The sequence below is a fragment of the Stegodyphus dumicola genome, chromosome 7 (assembly GCF_044657685.1).
Source record: "Stegodyphus dumicola isolate Sdum_Otavi_A_Nest chromosome 7, ASM4465768v1".
Taxonomy (NCBI): domain Eukaryota; kingdom Metazoa; phylum Arthropoda; class Arachnida; order Araneae; family Eresidae; genus Stegodyphus; species Stegodyphus dumicola.
In genome coordinates, this window is record NC_140774.1 from 44,789,174 (window position 1) to 44,804,944 (window position 15,771).

Below are 15,771 nucleotides of genomic sequence, written 5' to 3' on the forward strand. Positions count from 1 at the left end.
ACGGCATGTTAGACCCATTATACAGATACCATTATGATATGAGAATTATAAGTACAGAAAAAGATTAAAACATTAATTTTTTTATATCTGCCCTCATGATTCGAAAACTTACTGAAATCAAAAAAAGTTTACTCTAAAAGCATCCAAACTAAACACTGATAATTTTTCTGCCAAAATAAAAAAATATGATGTAGACACCCCATGACTTCTGCCTATTATTAAATTATACTCATTTTTTGCTGAACTTCATTTAAATTCATTTCCTTCATTTAAACTTATTTCCTCTAACTGTTCTAATTTACTTTATCGATCCTGCAAGGCAAGCTGAAAATGACATAAAAAACTACAAATTTTAAAGTTAAATATATCTCGATCAAATTCTCTCCTATGAAAGTCAAACTTCTTATACTTTTATTTTTTCATAATGTGTATAAAACTTCCTCAAATATAACTATAAGAAAGAGGGGACTTATTAAAAGATAGATTTTGCTATTGTCGATTTTTTTAAAAATTTGACATTGTCAAAATAGGATTCTGTTCGTTATTTAAAATACTTCTGTAATTGGGAGTAACCAATGATTGTGAAAATAAAAGCCGGGTACGGACGTTTAAGCGGAGTAAGAGGGTGCGTATATATTTCACACATATACTCACCCGTTTAATGCTTTTTCTTGCTTTTATATCTTCATGTACATTCACTTTTCTTATTATATATATTTTTTATTTTTTGATTTGTTTTTACAAAGATTGCATTATTTTTCTTATATTTAGTAATTTTCTAATGTTTATTTCAACTACTTTGAATTATATTTCATAATTACAATTTACAATGTTTAATTTTTACAAATAATATTGAACTCAAATGCATAAACACGAGGGTGTCGGGGAATGCTTACTCGAGCGATATCACTTTTACTGAAATTGTTTTTCACTCACAATTGAATTAGCTAAAATACTTAATCGGAATAAGTTCTTTGGATCTCTGTATTGGTTCCCTTCTATTCACAGAAATGTTTGGGCTGACTTGAATTGCCGGTTTGGCATCGCCTTATTGCTCGAGTAAAGGACGAAACACCTTCGTATTTATTTCTTAATTATTGTTCATGAGTTGGGTTGTTCCCCTTGAAATGTCAACTAATTTCCGATCAATGTCAATGATTACTTGCATTTAATTCTTGCTTTTAATTTATTCCTTTTAAAATTGTTATTCATGATTTAATTCCAATCACCGTTAAACATTTTTAACAATTTACATTCAAGTTACTTAAAAACAACTTTCGAAATAGAACTTACTAAGTATGAATTCACTCTTTTCAGATCATTCTACTATAATTAATCTTAGGAGATAATATAATCAATTTTATTTAGTAAATAAATTATTATTAACTTACTTTGCAGCAATTGCGCAAGTAGTACAATAACTTAATTTCGCACTAAATGAATTTAAGATCATACAACATTATATATATAATAATTTTGTATATATATATATATATCTATATGTACTTATATATATATATATATATATAATAATTTATTTCCTAAACCGTATTGATTAATTGATTATATTATCTCCTAAGTTTAATTAAAGTAGAATTATTTTAAAAGTGTGCATCCATACTGGTAAGTTATATTTTGAAAGATGTTTTGAAGTAATTTGAAAGCAAAATGTTAATAATGTTTTAACGGGGACTGGAGTTAAATCATCACGAAGAATAATATTACAATTGCAAAAGTAAAAATTAAAACATGTAATTATTGTCATTGATCGGAAATTAGTTGACTTTTCAAGGGGAACAAACCAACTCCCGTTCAATGATCAATAATTGATAGAAATACGTAAATATGAAAGTGTTTCGTCTTTACTCGAGTTATAAATTAAAGCCAAACCGGCAATTCTAGTCAGGCCAAATATTTCCGCGAATAGTTGTTACTCAAAGAACTGATTCTCATGAAGCATTTTAGTCAATTCAATTTGGAGTAAAAATCAATTACTGTAGAGAAATCTTGTAAAACTCGAGTAATCGTCCCCGACACTATCATCTTTATGTATTTGAGTACTATATTATTTGTAGAAATTAAACATTGGAAATTGTCATTATGAAATCGAAATCAAAGTAAAGTTGAAATAAACATAGAAGATTATAAAAAAGATAAATAATGCAAACTTTGCAAAAACAAATCAAAGAGAACATAAAAATAATATAAAAATAATATAAAAATAAAATAGAAAATAATATAAATAAGATCAGTGAATGTACATGAAGATATAAAGGCCAGAAAGGTATTAAGTAACTTACATTCTTTCTAGTGGGGGAGTTGGCAGTGTGTTCTCTTCGTGTCTGACTCAGAAGTGTAGGGTGTCCGAAAATTCTTAGCGGCAGTAGGGGCTTTGAATTATATCAGTCGGCAAGACTTGGGTGAAGAAATTTATGGTAGTGGGTGGGACTTGGAATTCTTGAGGGATGTATTTTGTGGAGTTCTTATCTGAGAGAGACCGTCTGTTAAGATTTTTTTAAAAATACTAGTGAATGGAAATTAATTAATTTCTGGCTAATTGTCGTGTCGCAATGATTAAGAATTTAAGAAAGGAAAAAGGCATTTTCGCTATCCAAGAGCTAGTAGACAGTCTAAAGGCAGGAAATAGGCCCATTTTTTTAGTAACAGTATAGTAACAGTATATGTCTGAAGACAATTAGCTTTTTACAATATATACAATTGAGTAATTACACTATATACAAATCTTTCAACTGACAGTCATCCAACTTATACCGCCTTCTCAGGTTTAGGAATAAATTATCATATCCCTATCAGTTAAATGATTTAGAGTGAGTATTTAACGCCTATATATATATATATATATACTGTCTACGGCTAATTAGTTATGAGGTAGATGAGATACATGCATATTACATACGTACATACGTACAGACGTCACAAAAAACATCCCTTTTGAATCCATTTCGCAATCTATTTCGGAAAAAGAGTTCTTTATTCTTTGCAAAAGTAGAAATGTCGCGCAAAAAATGACCCTCTAAATGGATTCAAGAACAGTCAGAATGGATATTTTCGTTGAAATGTGATACGCGAAATTTTTCGTGAGACAAAATTTCCGCTTTACTTTGTAGAAGGAAGTGAAAATCTCAAGCAAATAAATGCAGGGAAGAGAAAATGTGTAGCTTCTTTGCTGTTTTCTTAATCTGCGCAAAAAGGGAAAACGAAAGAAATCGTATAGGGTATAGTTTAATTGGAGCATCAAAGATTAATCGCAAGTGTCAGGACAATGGATAAGCGGCACACACAAAGCCCATATCCAATGCCATTTGAATGTGAGATCACTTACTAAGTGCCCATCGTACAAAATTGGAGGAATTAGCTCCTAAACTTATGCCAAGTCTTTTTTATCAAGGAGATTATTGGTATTTAACTATATTTTGTAGTTAATATTTTCTTAGATAATTTTTAGGTGTTTTTCTTTCCCCGATAAGGTATCAATCAGTTTAGTTGAATATATTTCTAAAAATTCTTCAGTTTCTGTAGTTCACTCTGTTCTAAATTTCGATCCTATTCTTTTACAAACACAAATACGCAATTATTTTTGATACAATTAAATTCTTGATGACATTACGTGGCTATTCCAGAAGTTAAATTGTCCTACATTATGTGTGGTATTTCTATCTCCAAAATAAAGCTTTAGTGTGAGAAACATCAAACATTCATAATACCCGGGAATCTTGAAAAATACATTTCTTTCATCTTCTGTTTATTTTTATCTCCAAGAATTTTAATGGGTAATGCAGGATAAGGATTGGCCACTACTAAATCACCTCTCACACCAACTGCAGATTTGCCTGTTGGAATAGAATAAGAATGCAGATTGGAGAAGACATACTATTTGTATGTATAATATAAATCTCGAATTACGTGCAAAAGTAGGCTTTGTACCTTTGTCATCCAAGCAATGAACATCTATCCCAAGCGAAAAGTTTTGAATTTCACCTCTGTAAACAGGAAGATTACGATCTAGACCACTGCAAAGACCAAAAAGTTCTGTCTGTCCTGAAAAAGTCAGAAAATGTATTAAACTAATTTAGATATTTTGTAAGAGAGAAATTTTTGATAAAATGACTTGAAAAATAAAGAATGTATGCCAAATAAATTTCCACATTTAATATGAGTAAGATACGGGTGGTTTCTGCATTTAATATGGCTTTAAGTCATAATAAATTCATTGTATGTGCGTATTTGTTACGCACTAAATTGAAAGTTTCACATCTATGTACAACAGGTTTATCCTGCAATGTACAAACAACGAATTGGAAAGGTTTTATGCATATAACATAGTACACCTAACCTAAAGAACATAGCGCCCTAGCCCAGTATTACTGTATGTAACGATGTGTAGACATATTTAGGTGATCAGAAATTGAATAAACTTTTAAATAAATTGTATTTCAAGAATTTATAACGTATATTTATAAAAATAGCACAGACATGCATAAAATGTTTTTAGCAGTATTCTTATGGAAATTTTTATTGCTGTTATGTCTGCCAGTTTCATCATAAATACTTGTACATTTAATTTTTTCTCTTTTTTTATTCGAAAATACTGCAAATGGTTATTAAAATTACAGATATCCTGGAACATAATGCATTATGAGATTCCTTACCAATTATCACTCCCAATCTAATAAAAGAGTACCTGAAGTCATGTATGTACAACATTGATATAAGAGATCCAGTATGAAAGCAACCACACATGAATTGTTTCTTCTGTAAATACATTGGTCTATAATGAACTCTAGATGGCAACGGCGTTACAGAGTACTGTGCCTGCGCGACTAGAATAGCAGTGTTTTCGACGTGGAATGGCAGAGAGAGATGTGAAGCTCGCCCGGCGAACGAAGGTGTGGACATTAATTATTCGTCCAGGGGTGACGAGTGCCATTATGGCCAGTGTCACTGATCGTGTCACCAACTCAGGTATCTGTTAATGTTTTCTAAATGTAAGCTGCTTGAATTTTGTATCTGTGCTTTTTTTGATGGTGTTGAGAATAAAGGAATTTATGTACCACTTGTGCTACGTTCTTTACTACTAGCACATTCACGACGTCACAGTACCTTAGATTCTTAAATACGCAGAGTAAAATAGTGATTTCTTAGCAAATTTTCCAGAAGTTTTCTGTTCGTTTGATGTCTTTGTAAAATTTAGTTGTTTTGTAGGGTTTTTCCTTATTTTGCATAACAAATTTATTTTAAGTTTGATACCTGTTCTAGACTTCCCCTCACATTCTCTCGCCAGGACGTAAATTTAAAGTTAAGTGAAGTGCTTATTTAAACGGGTGAATATCTGAGTTTTTTAAAGTGTGTTTCGCTAGCCAAGCGCACGTTTCGTTGTTATTTCCCTGTTACGCTAGTAAGCCTTTTGGCCTAATCAGACTTAGCCTCACGCCGGCTAGGTTCCTGAAGTCTACCTCTTAGGCGTAACTTAAGTGGTATCTTGCACTATTTATTTTCAGGTTTCACTTATATTACATTCTACGTTTAGTTTCCACCGCAAGTTGACGGTGCTTTTGTAACGCACGAAGACCGTGCCTTTCTGTTAACTATTTTGAATTGATAAAGGGTTATTTTTACCCTTCGTCTGAGTCAGTAGTTTTATTCATGCCTATGCGAGAATTCGCCAGGTCATTATAGGGTTTATTCTAGTTTAGGCGGAACAAAAGAGACAGGCTCTATATAGTTAGTGAGCGTTTATTAATACAAATTTTATTTTTTTCTTCTCGTACCGCGAACTACTGCCATACATTTCCAGTAGAAAAATATTACATTATTGATTGATTCTAGCATTTCTACTTTTTTTCAGGTAGGTGCGAATTTGTATTTTGTTATAAAATTTTTGTCAGGTTATGAAAGATGAAGTCAGTTTTATTTTAGTTCAAAGGGGCTTTGTCTTTGAAGGACTATTGTTTTCGTTTTGCGATTTTGCGTTGAATCCCTATGAACGGCGAATCACTTTTCAAACTGTTGCCACCAAATGTTAGAGACCTGCATTATATTTGAAGAAATTAAATAACGAAAAATCTGCATAAACGTATGTATATTTCCCGCATTGTGATAAAACAACAGTACATAGAGCCATCGAATTTTGAATGATGTAATCCTCCTACGAATATGGGCATGGGAAAGACTAAATTTGAAATTTGGAATTTGTTTTATTATCGATTTCATATTTTGTAAAACGAATTTTTGAGTAAGAAACTCAACGATTTAAAAGCGAGCAATGGCAACACGGTACGGGAAAAATATTTTTAACTCCAGCGCGCGGAACTATGTATCGGAAATTCTAAAGATATGCTGATTTTAAAATTATTTTGCGACATTGATATTGAAATGATTTTTATGGTTTAAGTGCAAAGAACAGGATATTTAATAAATAAAGGTAACAAATAAAACGTTAAAAAATACCTCTTTGGACGTAATTTAAAATCTGAAACCGTTCAGTTTTTTTTTTTTTTTTTTTTTTTTTTTTTTTGGACACTCTGATTTTTTTTTTTTTTTTTTTTTTTTTTTTCCCAGAATTGGATCACCGTCTTCAAATAGATGCTTCGAAGGAGAAAAGACGTTCACTCCATTAATTTCCAAAGTAAGCCAACGAAAAAAGGGAGGAAAAAAGGAATGAAAAAAGAAGGAAAATAATAATGACAAAATACTACACTACCAAGAGTTACAAAGCGTTTGTTTGCCGGATCTTTCTTCAAAACAAACCATATTTGAATTCGTGGTGCTACCTCAATCATTGTTTGTAAAACGTCACGGAAGTTGGGCAGTGGAGAAAAGACCACAAATAAGAAGGAAATACAAAGAAAGTTACTTGAATTACTATTTACCCAACCCTCGGTCTATTAATTTGATTTATTTTCTCAACTTAAAAATTACCTTTACGTATTTATTACGTGTGATACCTAAAATTTACTCCCTGTATGCTTACAAGAAATTGTGATAGTAATTATATTACTCAAATAGCTAAATATATATTAGCATAAGTTTCATTCTTAATTAACTTTGTAAAATTAGTTGCAAAAGTACGAAATGATTTAATTTACAAAATTACTGAAATAGGGAAAAAATTGAAAAAATGAAAATTATAAACAGTAGTTTTACTGCAATAAGACTTTAAATTATATTATATGAGTTAAAAGTTATACTTTCAAACTAATTTTGTATCAATTTTTGTAAATGTATCAAATTATGTAAATCGTTTTATTCCGTAAAGCTAAGTTCACCCTCACATTAGCAGATGTATAAAGAATTTCTCCATCACTTGCACGGATGTTCCGAAGAACGGGAAAGCAAGTTTATTTTATGGAGATTCAGGTATTTTTTAATCACTAATAAGACTTTATTCACTTAAAGCTGAAAAAATGTTTTTTTTTCTGCCGTTATTGTTTAAATTACAAGAACAATTATCAGTTTTAAAAGAGTCTTAATAATTGAGATATATATCTTGTAACATGATAGATTGACATCAATGGCAGTTTGGAAGATGCTTTTTCATAAATCAGCTTTTCTGTGCATGACGAATAATCACTGAACCATCATTTTGCAGTAAAATTATTCTAACAAAACACAGCAGCTTCAATAAAGCTGCTGTGTTTTGTTATTGAAACTAAACACAGCAGCTTTATTGAAGCTGCTGTGTTTAGTTTCAATAAAGATAAAGTATTTTTTTATGTAGAATTCTAGAGAAACATAGTGCAATAACACAGCTGTTTCTTTAGTACATTCAACGAAAAAAAAAATTAGTCTTTTATTTTAATAATATCTACATTGTTCTCTAAATACTTTTGCCTTCATGCATTCTTTCCAGCGCGAAGGCAGAACTCATCCGCGCTTCTCTAAACATGCTCTGTTTTTATGTATAACACAATAACAAGCTACGAAAATAGCAATAACAATAAATGCTCCAAAATAAAACCGTCATTCGTCCTGTATGAAATTCTGAGATTCAAAATTTTATTTTGAGGTGACTGAACAATTTTTCTCAGATAAAAACCATGATTTAATTTTATTTCAGTAATTGAAACGGAAATATTTCATTTTCTAAACACATATGCAAACTATTTAATGTTTACTATGAGACTTACCGTAAGCAGGACTGCAGAACAGGCCAGGCTTTATTTTTTCGGCCAGAAAATCAAAACTATTAGGTTTTGCTGGACTTCCCATAGGAAATATTTGCCTCAGGCTCTTTAAACTATGGCTGGAGGCTAAAACATAATGCTTAATAAACATCATTAAGCGTAAAACTTGTTTTCATTAAAAAAATTATTCACACCATTTTCAACACGTTTGAATGCATTTTGGATTAAAAGAGTTTTAAACTACTCTTTCAAACTTTTCAGTTGCATTTAAATTACATGAAAAATAAAATACGTTTGCGATAAAAATATTTTTAAATTCCCATTTTCATTTCAATCATCACTTTTAAACAACCAAAATTTATTTTTGATAGATGGGATGGGAAAACACCGGGTGAAATAGTTGACAGTACTGTTGTCGGTTTTAATTTTCTAATGGTTATTTTTATTTCGAAACAAGTGTTAAACTTTAATTTCTCTCCTATGTCTTCCTGCCAGAATAAGTTTTTAGGATTACGATTTCGCTAATGATGTAGAAACGAGTATTTATGCTAAAGTCTAGGTCACTTCAGTAGAAGAGCGTAGGAGAGCGTGTTCTGCTTTTCGGCCACGTTGCCTCTAATCTAAGGTTACTCTTTATAGAGCCATATTAGTATTTCGAGCCTGCTAGTATACGCCGGTGATCTTAAATAAGGGCCAACTCTGTTAGTTACTTCTGTGCAGCATCGGTTGGTGTATTTTAGTTAGTATTAGATTAGTTTTATATTTTCTATCTTGAGTTAAAACCCAAGTGTAGGCTTATTGTAAGTTCGATAATGGGCAATCTGTTCGATGGCCATTTTGAGTTAGACTGAAGGGTAAATTTAACTCTTCTCTGGACTGCTACTTACAAGAACTTATCGAAAAGTCGCTACGCAGTTCTTTTAGTATTCTAGCTCACAAGGAAATTCCATTTCGCTGGGATTTTGCACTGTAATATAAATATGCGGCAACTTACAAGAACGTGCTATATTATAACTTACAAGAACTTACAAGAACGTGCGTGAAAAATGGGCAGAATTTATAAAAAAGACAGGCATTAGAAATGAATATTTGTTTAACGGATCATAAACAAATTATCAAAAGGGTAATAATTCATAATCGTAGAAGGAAAGCAGAAAGAACTAAGAAAATGTATATAAATGTATGCGAAGAATTTATGTGTTTCTGTAGTTTAAGTTTTAGAAGGAATTCTTTTATTTCTGTATCGAACAGAAGTAGGAAAGATATCGTTCAGAAGTGCGTAGACATATAAAGGACTTATATTTCAAATGCGAACAAAACAATATAGAGGGTGTTTATAAAGTCCCGGACCCATTTTGATGTTTAATAACTCATAAAATAATGAAGATATATACAAACTTATGGCATTTATTGATGGAATAACTTATATATTTTCCTTTTCAGGTTTGAATATCTTTACTTTTGTAAATATCGTCTGCGCGTGTGGTTAATTTCAGATAATTTCATTTCCAGTCTAAATATCTGTACTTTTCTAAATATCGTCACCTTATTAATTGCATTTTTCTCTCTTTTATTTTCGGCAACTATTGCAATATTATGTTTACTTTTGATGTGTTTGTTCTAGTTACTTTTGCATGTGATGTTTTATTCGACCTGATATTAAGGAGAATGCATACACCACAAGAGAAAGCACAGCTTTTATGGTGGTTTCAAAGAAACGAAATCCATAATGCGAACACAGAGAAATTTCAGAAGAATTCACCAAAAAGACCCTGCATCCAAAAGCAGCATCTTGCGGTGGAAAAAGAATTTTCTAGAAACTGGAAGTATCGCAGATAAGAAACGTTCTGAACGTCCCTGCACAAGTAATTTTGATGTTTGAGCGTGTCAGAGAGACATTTTTAAACAATCCTAGAAGATCTGTGAGATCAGCGGCAAGATAATTGGATATGGCAATTTCGACGGTGTACAAGGTTATTAAGAAAAAATTAAGACTGCATGCATACAAAGTTCAAATTGTTCAAGTTTTGGAATCTGACGATAGGCCTAGGAGGATGGCCTTTGCAACAGATATGCTAAGGAGGATAGAAGATGATGCTGAATTTCTGAAGCGCATAATGGTCTCCGACGAAGCATCTTTCTGGCATTGTTAATCGCCATAATGGTGCGCATATGGGGATATGAAAACCCCCACAAAGGGATTCCCCAAAGGTTAATGTGTGATGTGGACTAATGCACGACCGAGTCATTGGGCCTTTCTTTTTTACAGAAAAGACGGTCTCATCAGTCGTATAATTATACATGTTGGAAAACTTCGTATTTCCACAACTAGAAGAGGTTCAGCCACATGTCTTTTTGCCACAAGATGGTGCACCACCTCATTGGGGTACCTTCGTTCGTAGTTCTTTGAATGACTATTTTACAGGAAGATGGATTGGGCGAGGAGGTCCAATTCCTCGGCCAACCAGATCACCTGATATAACGCCGCTGGACTTTTTCCTTTGGGAATTTATAAAGGACAAAGTTTACAGTAGGAGGGTGTCGAACATTGATGACCTAAAAACCAGAATTACAACCGCAATAGCCTTTGTGGATGCCGACATGCTTGCCGGTACCTGGCGTGAAATTGAATATCGACTTGATATTATCCGTGCGACGAAGGGGAAGTTCATTGACAAGGGTCATGAAACTTTTTGAGTCTATCTAACCATTTATGTTATTGATTTTAACCTATATTTATTATTTTATGAGTTATTAAGCATCAAAATGGGTCCGCGACTTTATAAACACCCTGTACGTTGAAGCAGAAATATTTATACAACCTCCTTAACGATTAGACTCTATTATCAAAGAATATAAGTCATATCAAGTGGAAAACAATTATTATAGATTTCAAAAGTGTAACAAAAAGAAGTTTACATATTTTAAACGTATAATGATCAACAGTTCCACTTTCAATATCAAGGGATCATCCCTGGATATTACTCAAAACTCACGGATTATTAGCATAAATTTAGGTATTTTGCATAATGAAACTCGAAAGGCATACGAAACGAACGTGCGCCAAGGTATATATTGGCGAGAGAAAGTAAAGCTCGTGTGCAATGCAGTATATTTGATTTTCATCCTAGCTACTTGTACCTGGCCAAAGGTCTAATCCAGTAGTACTTTCTTCTCTTTCAGGTACGATTCCAGTCCTTTTGACGTTCCTGTTTATTTTTCTTATTGCCTAAAATAGGTAAGCCTGGTGATTTAGGACTGATGATGATTCTCTGTAAGTTATTCTTTTCAATACTTCAGTGTTTTAATGTCCGTGAACATTATTACTTTATTGTTATGCTTAAGTTAAGCAGAATTATCCTATTTTATTAAATAAACATTTCGTAGTTAAAATTTTTGACTTATGATTCTTTAATTCTGTGCTTGAGGAAACGTACTCATTACGCCTTCAGTGCTAATGCACAACCAACACGGATATGTGACCTGTATTTTCAAAACCAGCACTTTCTTCCACGACAGTTACTGCAAACACAAGAAAAAGAGGCCACTACTTTAAAAACATTTGAAACTTAAATATCAAACACATATGAGGACAATTTGGTGCTGCTAACAAGAGACACAACCAATATAGAAAATATTACCGTAGCAACAACAAACGCATCATCATCGTCCTTTTCATATTTATCGGCTTTCCATTTTGCACAACCGACAGCAGCTCAAGATCGAAAGGATTTTATTAGTAAATCGAAAACTTAATTTACTAATAAAATCCTTTCGATCTTGAGCTGCTGTCGGTTGTACTATACTGATTGATGTACATATCTACGGATTATCAAATGGTACATATTACACTAGAATAGCCCTTCATGTATTAAGACATAGGAAAAGATCTGAAAAATGTTCATTTTTAGCCATAATTATCAATATTTCAGACTCAGCTTTAGAAATCTTTTCACTAAACATCTTACATTCTAATCAGCGCGCAGTGTGATTCACTGTTGAGGCTTCCTGTTTAAAAATGTAAACAGTTGTAAAATAATTCACAAAAAACAAGAAACAAAGTACTAGGTAGTTGTCCTTGCTTTTCCATTTCATCTACAGTGCTACTCCATATGTAGCAGGAGTTGATTCCAAATTTGTCAATCACATCCCAGAATCGTGTTTTAGAATAAGTAAAAGGATCGCCTTCGTACATCACTAGGGTGAGGCCCAGGTGCAAGCAGTTGACAAACATATTCCACGATATCCAACCCGCCTACAAATATAAGGAAAAAAATCGATTGAATCACTTAGATATCAGTTGCATAAAAAACTGGATTTTATTTGCTTGCAGGAAAGATAATGTATCAGAATTCTGATAAACTAAACTTACTTAAAAAAGTATGATTTTTTTGAAATGACAGAAAAAATTATATTGCATCAGTGCCCCCCTGAATGGGATGTTGCCCAAGAGAGACTAATTAGCAGACTAAAATCAAAGAATGTGTCTTGGATTCCCGTTAAATGTTTAGCGGTATGTGTGTTTTTCCTCCTTCCTTGTAGATGTAATACTGATCTCTACATGACGCGTACATGAGCATCGTTCTAGATAATAAAATGGCTGAATATCTGATGGATTTGGCCATAATTTTCGACAAGTGCTTATTCAAGAAGTACTCGGACGTTGGAAAGAGAAATTTGAATCGTTGAGTTCAAAACCACAAATATTAATCGCAAGAAAGAGTTTCCAAAACTAGAAGCTTATATAAAGCGAGTGTTAAACACTGGCGGGTTTGAGGAAAAACTCCAATGATAAGTGAAAATATGTTTCTTGTCATATACATATTTTAAATAAACTCTAGATTTTGCTGTGATAACATGACGTTTAAATTTTCCACAGGTAAAGTAATCACACTATTGCTAAATACATACGTTATGGCAATTCAGCTGGCAAAATGGTCATAATATGTTAAGAATCACCTAAGATATTCGCTGCATACTGTTGTTGAAATCCTGTTATTTAAATTTCTTAAGTCAGTAATGATGCGAGAACATAATTCATAATCTTTGTATTTGAGGTAGTAGTAATAGTACAATAGTAAATAGTCAGGAAGAAATAAATCAGGAACCCAGGCTGGACAGTTAATGTTTCCATAACGCGATATCATTAGCTCTGGAAATATCCTCCGAAGGAGATCTTGTTGTACAGTTTGTTGCTTCAACGAGCGGAAATCACCATCTCCGACGACGGAGACCTATGACATCGCGAAGAAGTATTTCGAGCATGTCTGCGTCTCATTGAGCATTTACAATAATTTCTTCGCATGTCTAATTTTTAAAATATGCCGCCGAGTTCCGCACTATACTTTCAATCACACAGTACTACACTTGGTACTGTGGAACGGGTACTGATGTTGTATATTTGGGATGCTTTGGAGATCTATAAGTATAATTCTATCACGAAAATGCAGTGTTGCATGGATTTGTCCCTCATATTAACAGAGTCGTAGCTAGGGTTTTCAGCGCCCAGGGACAACTGAAGATTTCGCGCCCCCCTAACTGCTTGCCAAAGATGGAAAACATTTAATTCTAAAATGTCGTAACATCAGTTTGGCGCCGCTTGGATTCTGCGCCCGGAGACAGATGCCCCCTTGCCCCCCTCTCTAGCTACGCCCCTGCATATTAACAAGACTCATAATTATTGACGACGGTGACCGTTGGTGTGTCAGTGACATGCATCGGGTTTTGCACACTTTCAAGTTTGCGAAATGACTGATTTTTATTGAGTCATTCTGCAGTTATTTAAGAACATGCTTATTTCACCTCTTCCCCATCTTCTGTTTAATAACTCAATGATTTAATGTACAGCATTCATAATATGAATCATCGTGTACTTCTTGACTTCATAAATGAGACGTTGGCCAAACAGTTTCAAAATTAATAATTGTAGTAAAAGTGAATATCAAATTTTTTGTATGGTTAATAATGCACACTGTTTCTTTTTTATGGCTTAAATTTGGCGAAGAAAATTTTCAATTTATTTCTTGAAAAATGTACTATAAAAACAACGTTATTATCGATAAAGCTTCTCACAAAAAATGAGACATTTCAATTTCTATGGAAACTTATAGATCAGTATCTATTAGTTGAACCGATTTATTAAATATGAAAAACAATAAAGGATAATGTGCTTAGTCGAAAAAAGAAGCTTCACTAAAAACACTGAAACTATCGGTCATGAAAGGTAAACTAGCATGCTATCCGTCTAAAAATCAGTAATTTCAACCAAATAATTTCTTGTGAATAATACTTGTCAAACCTTTCTTGGATTTCAATGTTTCGAACGAGAAACAATTATGCAATTGCTCTGAAAAATCAGGAAAATGCATGAAAAATGTCAGACATTTCCTGTTGTTTGAAAATGTTGGCTAAATAATGTTTTATCTGAAGGAAAAGTTTTTGCCGTGATTAACATGCATTCTTTTTGGGATGTCAAGTTAAGTAGCTTTCTTTCAAGACGGCAATTTATTTGACCAGCATTTCTGAAATTTTTTTAAGTGGGGATCATTTTTCAAACTTTTCTAAGTGGGGAACTATTTAATTAGAATATTTTGCGGACCACCTTACTCTTGTCCCCTTAGAAAGCAATTTATTTTTAGCCTTACGTTACTAACTGTATACTTTTATTTTAAAAATACAATTAAAATTCATTTAATTTTTATTGGTATTAATAATTAAGTAACAGAGAAAAAATTATGTTTGTTCTTAAGTCCGATCTCATTAGAAAGTTCAAGTAACATTTCTCTTTAATTCAATGACAGTTTATTATTTTCAAAGTCGCAATAGAAAGGATTAAGATTCCACGAAAATTCGTTACATTTACTACTTGGTTAATATGCTTCAAATCGTGAGTTCAGAGTTTCGAGATGCAAACATGATGATTGCGTAACTTTTTTCCAATAACAATATAATTTTCTACTAATAACCCTCAAATCTAGATACAAAAATATATCATTTCACCATTCTTTTCTAACAAGGATCTCATTTTCTACTAAAAAAGATTCTAAGGCTAGAAATGGTTAAACATTTCTATGTTTAGCACAATTAATTTATAAATCAAGTTTCCTCTTAAACCCTGTTAATTTCTCACGAACATTGAGAACAGACAAAGAATTACTGTGTAAATAAACGTTTAGTTCATTTAGTTTTAAGAATACGCCTAAAAGATAAGCAAGTGTAATATAAAAAGTATATGAAGATTTGACTGAAGTTCTTGATGGCATGTAAGATAAAAAGTACAGAAATCAAATTTTTAACTTTAATATGAAAAAGCTTCTTAACTCCCCATTTTGAACTTTCTATTCTAAAAACATTAATTGCTTAAAACAAATTTCTCTAAACTGCGTCTAACTTTTCTAAAACTGTTTTATCAAGACTTTGCAAAGCCCGAGGAAGGCGCTGCACATGTGTAGCTGTTAAGGACTGGAAGACGAAAGGAACTGAGAATGACTTTAGATCTGATAAAATGAACGGGCGCCGTCCGTGTCCGCAGAGACTTTTACCGATAGTACAAATGTAACACTGTTAGCGAAAGATTTTATCTGCCATTAAATTGTTAAGTTTGAATAAAACGAAAAAACTTTGAGAA

General features: G+C 32.5%; 1 protein-coding gene across 2 annotated transcripts in view; it reads right to left on the reverse strand.

Moving 5' to 3' along the window:
• LOC118190353 (acetoacetyl-CoA synthetase-like) overlaps positions 1-15,771 on the reverse strand; it is a 106,136-nt gene that overhangs the window by 22,148 nt on the left and 68,217 nt on the right. For both annotated transcript variants that reach the window (XM_035361057.2, XM_035361058.2), the window contains exons 11-14: positions 12,210-12,399; positions 8,148-8,270; positions 3,946-4,059; positions 3,726-3,851 (exon numbers count right to left, since the gene is read on the reverse strand). In XM_035361057.2, coding sequence (XP_035216948.1) covers positions 3,726-3,851; positions 3,946-4,059; positions 8,148-8,270; positions 12,210-12,399 — 553 coding nt within the window. The remainder of the gene's footprint in view (positions 1-3,725; positions 3,852-3,945; positions 4,060-8,147; positions 8,271-12,209; positions 12,400-15,771) is intronic.